Source organism: Plasmodium berghei (genome assembly GCF_900002375.2).
Source record: "Plasmodium berghei ANKA genome assembly, chromosome: 8".
Classification (NCBI taxonomy): Eukaryota; Apicomplexa; class Aconoidasida; order Haemosporida; family Plasmodiidae; genus Plasmodium; species Plasmodium berghei.
In genome coordinates this window covers 1257082-1271220 of record NC_036166.2, presented here as the reverse complement: position 1 = coordinate 1271220, position 14139 = coordinate 1257082, and the positions used below count along the sequence as shown (strand labels likewise).

Genomic DNA, 14139 nt, shown 5'->3' with positions numbered 1-14139 from the left:
ATTTTCTAAAATTTTTAATTAACAAAAAAGGAAAAAGTTTTTATGCAAGCATTTTAAAGTTTTATGAACATATTAATGTGTAATAAGGAAAAAAGGAAAATGAAAAAATAACAGAAATGATAATGCGGTATGTAATAATACAAGGAAAATGATGAATATCTTGAAATGTATAAAATAGGGAATAATAAAAAGTCAAAGCGATAATATCACCATTTTTATTTTATAGTAAATTTATTAAAAAATATAAGCTTAATCATATGAATAAATAAAAGCACTATAAATTATCATGCATATGGATGTTTTTAAAATATTACAGCTAGCAATATGCACACACAAAAACAAAAACAAAAAAAATATATAAAAAATATAAAAATAAAAAAGTAAAAAGACAAAAGAAAGCAAATTTGATGTTGCTAATTTTAGTTATTGTCTTTTCGCCTATTTCAAGGAATACCCCTTTAACTGAAGAGCCTTTTGTATTGACAACACTTGAATTCTTTGTTCATCACTCCAGTTTTTCATATCTTCTATTTTTGAGCGTAAAATGTTTTTTAATATGTTTGTATCTTTTATGATAACGTTTACAAGTTCATCATCAGGAATATCAACTGTATCATAAATTGGGTCTAAAATAATATTTGAGTTTTGTACAGGATTTGATAAATCCCTTTCAGTTTTATTATTATCGTTATTATATATTACATCCTCATCATTACTAACATGTGATGGCATATTTCCAGAATTATTATTATACAACCCTTTGAGCTCTATCTTATGTATATCATGAATTCGTAACGTATCATTTTCTGAACTTATTATTACACCATCTTTTGTATTATTTCCTTCTATTGAATTTACAATTTTCATATTTTTTTTTTGCGTTAACTCATTAAAATGCCCTCCCCCCATTTGAAAATTACTTTTATCCATATAATTAGATGATGAATTATTTCCTGTTGAATTATTTTGATAGTATCCTGAATTTGGTTCTATTCCATCTTTTCCTGATAAATCCATATGTGAATAATCAGACATATAATCAGATTGATAATTATTATTTATAATATCATTATTCATATGTTCAGGTATTATTGAATGATTTGCCCCGTTAAGTAATGCACCCGTTTGTATATTCTTCTCAAATTGATTATTCTCATAATTTAGGTCGTTGTTATATTTATTCATATTAGAATTACCATATAAACTCTTTTTATTCTGACTTTTTCCATGAATAGAAATTGAAGTACCAAAGGAATTATTATATGAACTCACAAAACCATCAGTATTTGAATTATCATCATTGTTATATATTCTATTTCTATTGTAATTAAAATGAGTAAAATTATATTTAGATCCATATTTACTATTATTTGAATTATTTCCTTTTTTATATCCATATAATCCAGACGGTAATGTGTTTCCTTTATTTTTTGAAACAATATTTCCTGAACTATTATTACTATGCGAATGTTTTTGTTTTTTATTAAAACCTAATGAAGGTGTAGAAGATAAAATATTTTTTTTATGTTTCAATATTCCATCATCTCGGTTTTTATTGTATAAACCTTTATCCACTTGTGCATTATCCTCATTCATATATATATTTGAAAACGGTGCATCAATATAATTATTATTTTTAGAATAATTCATACTATCATACATATCATCATTTATATTTCCTTTTTTCATTTCAATATTATCATAATTGTTATTTACATTAATTTTCATATTACTTTTTTCCATTTGCAAAGCCCTTTCACTTTTATTTATATATGCCTTTTCATTAACATATATATCTATATTATTATTTATCATAGTATAATCATTTATTATATTTAACAAAAATAAACAATGTAATAATGCATAGGCAACAGTTTGGTTTTTTTGAAAAAAAATTTTTAAATTGTTCATATTATTTTGACAATATTTTTGAAAATATGATAAAATATATATAATTTGAGATGTTGTCAATGTGTGCATAATATTTCCTATATGCTCTTTTGTTAATATCTCTTTAATTATACAACAATCATTTTCTTTATTGACATTAAAATTCAAACTTTTTAACGGATTATATTTTGTTCCTACATTCGTATATCCTTCATTTTGTATACCATTTTTATTAATAAAATCTATTTCTGAATTTAATTCTTCAAAATTGTTAGGAAAAGAAATATTACTGTTATAATTATTTTTATAATCTGTCATAAAATTTAGGTTTCCATTTTCTGTTCCTAAATCAATTGGATTTATATATTTTTCAAAAAAATCTTTTTTTTTATCATATTTATTTTTATCTATATTATTATTATATATACCATTACTAAGAAAAATACTGTTATTGGCCTTTTCTTTTGATTCGTCAGTAGCCCAATATAATTTTAATTTTCTTCCTCGTATTTCATAGCCATTTAAATATTTCAATGCTAGCATACAGGTTTCTAAATCTTTATATTCACAAAATGCAAAACCTTTACTTACATTTTTATCTATGTCATATTTTATTCTAACATTTACTACTTCACCAACTTTAGATAATATTTCTTGTAATTCTTTTTCAGATAAATCAAACGGGATATTTCCAATCCATAAACTACAATTATTTTTGTTTGACATCTCGTATATATGTTAAACTCACTACCCCCTGTTTTACCAAAAGTATAGAAGGTTATGAAAAGAAACAAGAAGTGAATAAAAAAAATAAAAAAAATTAATTATACTGATATTTCGTTACAATAATAACAATATAAAAAAAATTAGAATAATCGCCTTCCCATTTTTATTACATGTTCAACATTTTTTATTTCCAATTTCGTCTATTTCCGTTCCCATTACAACATCTCGCCCCTTCTTTCTTTATCTTAAAATGAAAAGAAAAATTTAATAAATATTATTAGGCATAAAGATTTTGTGGATTTCTTAAATATAACACATTAATATTTATGCACATGCAAATGCGTGTACTTATTTATTTTTTGCAAAATGAATATAAAAAAACGAAAATCTTTAAACATTTTTTAAAAAATTATAGTAAAATTAAATTATAAATAAGTGACAAACTATAAACAGTTTTATAATTATTTTTAAATTTTCAAAAATTTCTTAACTTCAGAAATATATACATAGATTATAATAATGAAAAAAAAAAAAATATATATAGCTTTACTATATATATTGCAATTGCCCTTATAATTAAATTATCCACAGAACCGTAAGAAGGAAATAAAAATTATATGCTATCATATAATTATTATTTTATATTTATTGTTATTTTATTATTATTGTATAATGTATATTTTTATATTTATAGATTTTTTTTCCCCTTTTTCCGAAGGACTGCGTGCTGCGTATTAACACAATTTGATTTGCATTTTTATAAGCATTTTAATGACTATAAATAATTTTTTTCAAATTTATTTTTAAACATAAGCTTTTAAATATTATTCTTTTATTCCAACTCACCAACTAAATATGCCTTTTCATTTTTTCAAAAATATTATCTCTCACTATGTGTATATAGCAACTAAAAATATGCACACATTTATATAGTTCTCATTTTTTTTACTAATTTTAAAATATTATATAAAACATTTTTCCTTTTTTTTGGCCAATATTTTTACTATTGCAATTTGTTTTTTTTTAAAGGGGCTTATCGACTTTGCCAATCTCTAAACATAAATAGGTAAACATAAATATAACAGGCAATATTCATAGGTAATAAAATATGAACAGGCAATATTCATAGGTAATAAAATATGAACAGGCAATATTCATAGGTAATAAAATATGAACAGGCAATGTGATAGGCATGCAAGCCACGCGCACAGATGGTTCCATTGCCGCTTGCTCCCCTTCTTTCGTTCGTGAAATATAACTTATCACACTACTATCCGTTTTGTTCGTTAACTATTTGTCTAATAAATATAAGTATATAAAATAGAAATTTTTTTCGAAAAAATGCACTTTTAAAAAGGGTAGCAAAGTATGGCATATTACCGCCATTCCTTGTTAAGGCAAACAATGTATATATATTTGTACATATATTTACTTATTTACGTTTATATTACTTTACGACATGTGTACACGCGCAAACTTTATTTGGTAGATTGCGTTTATGTTCCTTCTCTTAAACAAAAAAAAATGAACAGGCAAGGTAAATACGACATTTTTCCCCCACCCCTTGAAAAAATAAATAATAATAATAATAATAATAATAAAACTGAAGTTCCAAAAACATGTCCAGAAAGAAAAAAAAAATATATAAAAACAGAAAATACAGAATATCCTTTCTTAGTAAATGATGAACGAAGTAATATAAAGCATCAGAGTGAAAATAAATGTTTTAACAAAAATGATATGGTTAATATTAATGAAAAAATAAATAAAGCTGACCCTAACATACTAAACAAATACAATAACCTAATTTTAAATACTAACGAAATAAATTTGATAATAAATGATAATGCAAATTTCAAAGAATTGCTATCTAACAAACAAGTTTCAAACTTTATGAACGAATATTTAGCTACCCCTCTTGAAGCAATTGCCAAATATAAAAATGATAAAACTGTTATAAATTTTTTGGAAATATTATTTAAATATATGAATGCAAAACAAAAGCATATACATTTAAATAATATTTCCGAAACATTCACTTTTGGCATGAAATAATTTTATATTTATAAGGCTATAAAAATAAAAACTTAAAACCAACTTACATGCATATTTACACACCGTTTAAAACTCCTAAAACATATTTCCACTTCCTTATATCTTAAATTACAATTCTTACTTTATTCATTTTATTGAGTTTTCTGATATACTATACTAATGTGTGTTTCCTCTCCAGGTCCATAAGCTTCTGGGATTTTGTTTCATTTCAATTTCCAGAGAAATAATATGTTAACTTTCTATTTAATTCCAAACTTTCGAATCATAAAAATTATACACCCACTATATCCGTATTTATGTGTGCAATTTTTCTTAAAGTATATGATTACATAACATTAAACATTTTTATATGTATTTTATAATAACAAATTATCATTCACAAACCTTAAGATAGTAACATGCATGCATGGAAATGTGGAAAATTTAAAAATATAAATATGAAACTTAAAAATATAAAAACTTAAAATAGAAATGTGAATATAATTATTTGAATGCAATTATATATAAAAACGATTCTAAGCTTTTCTTTCTTGTCATTAATGCATTTAATATTACATGGAACGCGCCATATTCCACAAAAAAGTGAAAAAAAAAATTGTAATTGAAATAGCAACTATCTTAAATATATAAAGTATATATATATAAACTTAAAATAAGTAAATGAAAAAAACGAAGAAATATAATGTAAAAAAAAACACATATTTAGGAGTTTCATTAATAAGCCATATCAATATACGAATAAAATTGTAACACATATATGCACAAAAAAAATAAAAATAAAAATAAACAAAATTGAAAGGAATACAAATATTACTATTATATATAATATATATATACATTACATATATATGATAAAAAACATATGCTTTATTTCCTTGCCAAAAAAAATGAAAGTAATAATAGCTCGTATGCAATAATTGCACGCATATTTATTTTGGCGCTACAAATAATTTGACGCATATTCAAAAAAATTTAAATACATAAAAAAAAAGAATAAATAACATTTCATGATACTTTGAAAAAAAATATATGAAAAAGCAAATTAAATATTTTCATGAAAAATACAATGTTTCATTTCCTGTTCAAAAAATATGTAAGAAAATTAGTTTACCAGTAAATATATAATTTTAATTTTATTTATAATGTACATTTTTTAATACTTTTGAATTATTTATTCTAATTAAATGTAACTATTTCTTCCTACATATATATTATTAAATTTTCTATTTTTCATTTATTCATTTTTTTTTACTTTTTCCCCACCCTTTCCAAATAAAACAAAAAAAGTGAAAATAAGAAAATGCGAATATGAATAAATAACCTAACCCATAAACACACAGGAAATATTTATTCCATGTTTTATGTATTTTTATTTTATATATATTGAAACCATTGTAAAAAAAAAAAATATATATATACATATATATATATATTACACTCTTAAAGCACAAAACAAAAAATTGATAATTAACTAACGGCATGGAATATAAATATATCAAAAAATATAAATAGACGAACATAGTACAATATAAATAAATTTATAGATTTTTATCCATTTAAAAAAAAAAAAAAAAAACATTTGTCAATACAACTTAATATATAAGCTTTCAAACAAATAAGAATTGTGAAAGCATACAGACTGAAGTTTTCGAATGCGTGCAGAACTGGTTTGGCATTGAAACTGTAATATTTGAACAACTATTTTAATAATAATTCTAAAATAAATACAAACAAAAATGGAAGAAAATGTTGAAAAAAACCTTCTTGTAATATTTACACAAAGTATATCCAACAATTTTGAAGAAATAAGATCGAGTGAACAAAAAATAAGTGCAATATATACCGACCCAAATAAAGAAAATTATATTAAAATTCTTTTTAAACTAATTATGTATCCATATATTGAAGAAAATGAAAAAAAGAATATATATGATAACTATTTAAATATAAATGTTAAAACAAGCATATTAATAAGTATAAAAAATTTTATAAAAAAAAGTATACATAGTAATTTAGAAAGTTTAGAAATAAGTAATGATTTATGTATAATTATAAAACATTTGTGTATACATCTATTGTTAGACATAAATAACAATGATATCAAACAGTTGAATAAATATTTATTCGAAATATTAATGCATTTGTTTAAGTACAATATATCAGACGAATATGATTATATTATTTTTTATCTCATTATATTGTATATAAATGATGGCGATTTTAACTATATATTAAATATTCTTAATAATGATGATAAAAAAAATAATATGAATGCTATGAAAAATATAGAATGTATTATATTGTATGCGCAAAATAAATATATTTTACAAAACATAAATCAGAATAATTATAATGTTGAATTTAACAAAATTATGGAAAATATAAATAATATTAAAAATATTATAAACAATCGAAATACTACAATGAATGATGATATAGTAAACTCTATTAATAATACAAAAAAAATATATAAATCAAACGATAAACACAATTTATTTATTTTAGATGATTATATGTTATATAATATACCTAAAGACAGCACTTCTTTACAAACAAATATAACAAATTGTGAAACAAATTCTGAACAATTTATTATAAACGGTTTAAATTTTATGGGGAAAGGAATAATAATTAATGATTATAATAATAATGCAAATATTATTGATTTGGTAAAATTTAATAATTCTAATTCAATTTTCAAAAATATGGATGTTAATAAATTTAAAAGTAAATATATTGCTTTAAAAATTTTAAGAAAAATTATAAAAAAATATAAAGACAATGGTTATGTAGCTAAATTTGATATCAAAATTATTTTGACACATATTGAATATCCATTAACATTATATTTTATATATTTGTATAATAAATTTAGAGAATACACAAATTATATAAATATAAAATTAAATGAACAAAAAAATGGATATAACACAAATATTGATCAAGAATTAAATATATGCTTTTACACAATTAATGATATAACTATGAATATATATATTTTTTTAAAATTTTTTTATAATATTAATACTATAGATTTACCTGAATATTATGAGGATAATTTTGATATATTTTTCAACATATTTTATAATTTGATAACATATGATATAGAAGTTTTAAAAAATTATTTTTTACATCTATCTATAACCAGAAATTTTAAATTTGGACAAAATGATTCCACTAAATATATAACAAATATTCATAATATTGATGGAAAAAATTATATTCTAAATTTAAATGGATCGGACCTTGCTAACAAACTAACATCTAATAATTATATGGATAAATTAATAAATTATTTTGAACAAAATATATTAAAATGTAAAATAATAATAATAGATATTATTAAAATTATATCTGAAAAATATCAAGATGAATCTAAAGAATATATTCTTAAATTAATTTATTCATTAATAGATATATTATATAAAGAAAAAGATAAATCATTGTTATGTCATAATTATAATTGTTTATCATCTACTATTAAATTAATTTATCATATGCATTTAGAAAAAAGTGATTTAAATCCATACAAAGAAATTAAATTTTTAGAAAAAGTTATAGAACGTGTACTTCAACATATAAGATTAAAATATAGTGATATTGAAGAAATTTTAGAAGCAGATTTAGATTATTTTCGAAATGATTTAAATAATTTTAATGCATTTTCCATAAAATCAACTGCTATATATTTTCTAAAAACATTATGTAGTAATTATTTTGATATATGTTTTCCTATTTTAGAATATAAAATATTATCAAAAGATTCTTTTCTTATATCAGATACAAAACAAAACAAACAATCACAAACATTTTCCCAAATATCAGAATCAACAACTATTAATGATGATATAGATTCCAATAATCCATTTTATGAAGCATGTAATATGGAATATAAAATACAACTTATAACATGTTTAAATCAAATAAATCTATCTACAAATTTTTATGAACATAATATAAAAAATGATTTAAAAAATTTTATTATTTCTATATATATGAAATGTCCAAATTTTGATTCACTATTTTTCAATGTTAATGATAATATTTTTCAAAATAATCAAACAAGTAAAATAGAACAAATGTCTAATATTAATAATAATTCAAATTCAGGAAATGTATTAAATAAGCTAATTTGGTTAAAAAATGAAGATATATTTAATTCAAAAAATACGATATATTTATTATCTATTCTTAAATTTATATTAAATAATAGAAATATATGTACAAAACAGGATAATATTGTAGATATATTTTCTTTTTTATATCATTTACTTTATAATGAAAGAAATATGATACATAACTATTCTTGTTTATGTATAAATCGATTATTAAATTGTCAAATAAATAAAGAATTGTTAGATGGAATTTATCAAAATCTTATTTTAAATATTTTAAATAGATTATTATTTTTACTAAAATATAATGTGTATAATAAAATATTAAATGAATATATATTAATCACAATTTTAAGAATATTTATGAATTATTCAGAAAAATTGTCAAATCAATATATTATTCTAGTACTTGATCTTATTGACAATACAATTAAAATAATTATTAATGATTCACATAATCCTATTTTTAATCATTATCTATTTGAATTATTTACTTTAATAATTTCTTTAATTTATAAACAACAAAATCAAACATGTATAAATATAGTTGAAAATGCTATTATTTCAACTTTTTCGAAAATTTTGGAATTATATATTCATGATTTTATTCCTTATATTTTTCAGATATTATCTATTATTATAAATAATACAAATCAAATTAAAAAAGTACATTTAGATATCCTTTCAAATTTATATCAAATAGACTTGTGGAAATGTACTGTTGGAAATCCAAATGGAATTATATGTGTATTAACTAGCTATTTTAAAAAACATAATTTATTTCAAGATATTATAAAAAATAATATGCAACAATTATTTAATATATATCACTATTGTATTTCTAACAAAAAGATATCAATCGATTCATTTCAAATTATTTTAATTATTTTTACTTACCTTCCGATTGAATATTACCAATCTTTTCTTAAGCCCCTCTTTGTTTTATTATTTACATTTTTACAACAATATAAAAATGATATAATTAAAATAAAAGTTATTCATTCCCTTTCAGTTTTTATTCTCAAAACGGATGTAACTCACTTTCTTTCTATAATAGATCAAGTTCAAAATGGTAAACCCGTCATTTGTTTGTTTGTTTATTTGTTTGTTTGTTTGTTTGTTTATTTGTTTGTTTGTTTGTTTGTTTGTTTGTTTGTTTATTTGTTTGTTTATTTGTTTGTTTATTTGTTTGTTTATTTGTTTGTTTATTTGTTTGTTTATTTGTTTGTTTGTTTGTTTATTTGTTTGTTTATTTGTTTATTTGTTTGTTTATTTGTTTGTTTATTTGTTTGTTTATTTGTTTGTTTATTTGTTTGTTTATTTGTTTGTTTATTTGTTTGTTTATTCTTTTCCCATTTACAGGATTAATATTCAATGTTCTCAAAAGTTTATATATGCCGATTATGGACAAACTTATAAACATTAATGAAAAAATTATAATTTTTATTGCACTTACAAAGATAATAAATAATGAACAAATAAAAAGCAACCCGCTTATTGTTGAAATCCTTAATTTATTGGATAAAAATATTACAAAAAATGAACTTGTTATGAAAAAAAGTAAAGTACAGCAAAATCTTAGTATTGAGAAGGATGAAGTTGATAAAGATTTTGAAGTTACATATGTTAAATTGCAAATGATAAATAACGAAAATATAAACGAAACGGTATATTATTTTAAAAACACTAAATTGTGAATTATCGAATTAATTCGTGTTTTTCCACTTTTTTCATTTTTTTTCATTTTCAGGTTTTGCGAGACATAGACATAAACACAGAATTAAAGAAAAATTTGTATAACCCCGAATTTATGCAAATTTGTAGTTCAAACTCATTCAATAATATTATTCAACTTTTTAACAACTAATGCTGAAACTACAAATATGCCGGAATGACTCAAAGGATGAAAGCATTGCATATACAAATAATGCACATATATACAATTTTATTTATTTATTTTTTTTTTTTCATTTATTTTACTTATTCATTTATTTACCAAAACTTTTTTTCAATGAGCAATGCTTCTTCAAACTTCATAATTTCGTGCATAAAATTATTTTTAAATTGGTATTTTTTATTTTTAAACGGAACGAAAAAAATTAAAAATAAATATAAAATAAAATATAAAATATAAAATAAAATAAAATATAATGACGAAAAAAAATATAAAATAAAATATAAACGGATATAGCAAAACAGCAAAATGCGCAAGGAAGTACTAGCAACAGCAAGCTCGATAGGGATATAACGCAAAATGAAAAAATGAAGGAATGTATTGTGGGGTTTGATAATAAGCACAATGAAAAGTGTTGTGGTTAGATTTGTCAGCAATATATGCAAAGAAAAGGATGAAATAAAGTTAAAACGATTTTACAATTTTATTCTCAAAAAAAAAAATATAAGATATTTCGATTTAAATGAAATTGCATACCCCATATCATCTATATGCTTATTTATAAACTTTTTGGAAAAAGAAAACGCACAAATTTATAATAACAATGGGTATGCAAATTGCGAAAATAACACACCTTTTAAAAAACATATCAAACAGCTTCAAATAAATCGATGTAATAATTATGGAAATGATAAATGTTTAGTATACTCTTATTCAACTAGTATAGCAGACAAAGAAAAAAAAATAAAAAATTTTATTTATTTTGGGAAAAAATATTCAATATCTTTTTTCAATTATTATTTAAAATATATCTTAATTCGATATAGAAAAAAAGAATGTCAAAAAAATCAAATCTTAATCAAAAAAATAACTAAACATTCTATAATACAATGTATTCAAATTGAAAATATCAACAATTTTCTTCACATTTTTAATGCTATATATGTGTTACAAAATGGAATACACAATAAAATTACCGCGGTTCTATTTCGTATAATATTGGAAAAACTTATTCAAACAGTTTATTTTAGTAATTTAGAAAACACAAAAAAAATGGAAATTGAAAAAAAACCCAAAACAAACATTATTGATAGCCAAACTGTTGTCGAAGTTTTAACAATAATGAACAAACATATAAATATATCGAATCGATGTTTTCCAAACTCTAACTTATTTCATTTATTTTATTTTAACTTAATTAATTATATTATTAAAACCAATTTAATTATAATAAATGATTCGCTATTTTCTAACACACCTAATCAAAGTGTTAACAAATTAAAAACAATACAAACAAATACAAATAGTATAAATAGTAACATATATATACACATAAATGATATAGAAAAATATTACAAAAAAAAAATATTTTTAGATATAAATAATTACCTTATATTATTAAGTTTTCTGAAAAAGTACGAATATATTTTTCAAATTTATCATTTTCAAAATTTTAGTGATTCAACATATAAAACTATAGATTATACATGGAATGATATATCTGGTATAAAACTTAAACAACTAATTTATGAAACACTTATTAATATATTTCTGTCCATTTTTAAATCAGATTGTAAAAATCAGAAAATCACAAATACAAGCATTATAAAATTGGTAATAATATTTCCAGAATATTTTTATAAAATATTAAACACTCAATCAAATATAAATAAAATTATTATTCAAAATAATTGGCAAATAGTAAAACAAATTAATATTTTATCATATTCTTTATTTTTGAATAATTATAATTTTACTAACTATTTTAATCAGAATATATATAACCATATTTCATTTTTTAATATATTTAAAAAATATATAAATTGTGATAATAATTTGGGGGGTTATCAAATATTCACTAAAACACAATTAAATTTGTATGAACATTTTTTTATGTTTATATTCAAATTTTATATGCCTTTCTTATATACTAATAATATAATTTATTTTATTTCCACAATTTCTAATAAAATAAAAAAATATTCCAAAGAAGAAAAGAAACATATATTCACAATTATACACTTAATTAATAACGAGATCATAAAACGAGTTAAAATTCATGGAATTAAGAATGCGTTTCCTTTAGTATATTACACAAATTGTACAAAAAATTTTGACAATTTTGATGAATATATCATAAAATATGACAACGATAAAAAAAGAATGAACTATATTCCTAATTTCACACGTTATTCTAACAATTTGGCAGCAACGAATAAAAGTTTTCTTCATTTCTTTAAAATATACAAAAGACATTTATTTAATATATGTAATGTATATTCTAAATTAAAATTTTATACTAATTCATTTATTAAAATAGTTAACACTTTTGTAGAAAGCCATTTGGAAAATATGAACACAAAAGATATTACTGCATTTGTTTATTATTATCACAAAATTAATTATAAAAAAAAAAATATTCTTAAAAATGTTGTGAAATATTTACAAACAAATATATATCAGTATAATATTGCTCAAATTCATACTATATTATATGGATTATATAAATTAAACATAGATTTAAATTCAGAGTTGATTACACATATTTTTACTTATTTATTTATGTACATTTTGGCAATTAATCATATAGACACACGCAATTATAATATATATAAAAAAAATAATTTTAACAATAATATACATACAGAACTAACAAAAAATGAAACAACATGCGTGCAAAATTTTGTAAAATATATATCGATTTTTTTAAATTCATATAATTATAATGATTGTATTATTTTACAACAAACCCAAGACTTATTTAAAGTTACAATTAAAGACGAACTCGCTTTTTCTATTTCAAATTTTGATATTTATAAAATTATTTACCTTTATAAAGAAATGGAAATAAAAAATATTTGTCATAAAAATATGGAAAAAAACCAACACAAAAAAATAGACAATATACACAATATTTTAAATATATTAAATTTACTTTCTAAATATAAGATAAAAAATAATATAATACTTTATGATATATTTTATTTGTGTATTTTACAAAAAAAAAAATATAATAAATTTGTAAAAATAAATGATTGGGTTAATATTATTATTGGTTACTCAAAATTATTTGGCTATAATCCAAACTACATAAATAAATCCATTGAGTATATTTATGAAAATATTATCTCAAATAATCATGAAAAAAAAAATAAAACAAATAAAAAGGATATTCTTCTTCTTAAATATTTGTATAACCATTTAAAAAAATTAAAATTAACAAATTATATGTTAATACAAAATATTATATCAAAATATAATGCATATTGAATAGGAATATGTTCATTCTACTAGTACTCCCCCTCGATAAATAACAAAAAAAAAAAATGAATCCTTATAAGTTAATAATATAAATACTCGTTATATTATGAAAAGAAAAAATTAAAACATCATATAAAATAACCAATTAAACAAATATAAAAATTATTTACTTATATCCTTAACCCCAACTCATGTTTA

The 14139-nt window shown here is 20.3% G+C and overlaps 4 protein-coding genes across 4 annotated transcripts; 3 read left to right on the top strand and 1 right to left on the bottom strand.

Moving 5' to 3' along the window:
- Positions 1 to 438: 438 nt before the first annotated feature.
- PBANKA_0833800 (CSTF domain-containing protein, putative) lies at positions 439 to 2616 on the bottom strand (the record flags this gene model as incomplete). Its single annotated transcript, XM_034564524.1, has 1 exon — positions 439 to 2616. The coding sequence occupies one exon, from the start codon at positions 2614 to 2616 to the stop codon at positions 439 to 441; it is 2178 nt and encodes a 725-aa protein (XP_034421312.1).
- A 1404-nt stretch (positions 2617 to 4020) lies between these two features.
- PBANKA_0833700 (conserved Plasmodium protein, unknown function) lies at positions 4021 to 4671 on the top strand (the record flags this gene model as incomplete). Its single annotated transcript, XM_034564523.1, has 1 exon — positions 4021 to 4671. The coding sequence occupies one exon, from the start codon at positions 4021 to 4023 to the stop codon at positions 4669 to 4671; it is 651 nt and encodes a 216-aa protein (XP_034421311.1).
- Positions 4672 to 6407: 1736 nt separating this feature from the next.
- PBANKA_0833600 (importin alpha re-exporter, putative) lies at positions 6408 to 10653 on the top strand (the record flags this gene model as incomplete). Its single annotated transcript, XM_034564522.1, has 3 exons — positions 6408 to 9858; positions 10149 to 10453; positions 10537 to 10653. The coding sequence occupies 3 exons, from the start codon at positions 6408 to 6410 to the stop codon at positions 10651 to 10653; spliced, it is 3873 nt and encodes a 1290-aa protein (XP_034421310.1).
- A 432-nt stretch (positions 10654 to 11085) lies between these two features.
- PBANKA_0833500 (conserved Plasmodium protein, unknown function) lies at positions 11086 to 13950 on the top strand (the record flags this gene model as incomplete). Its single annotated transcript, XM_034564521.1, has 1 exon — positions 11086 to 13950. The coding sequence occupies one exon, from the start codon at positions 11086 to 11088 to the stop codon at positions 13948 to 13950; it is 2865 nt and encodes a 954-aa protein (XP_034421309.1).
- Between the last annotated feature and the right edge of the window lie 189 nt (positions 13951 to 14139).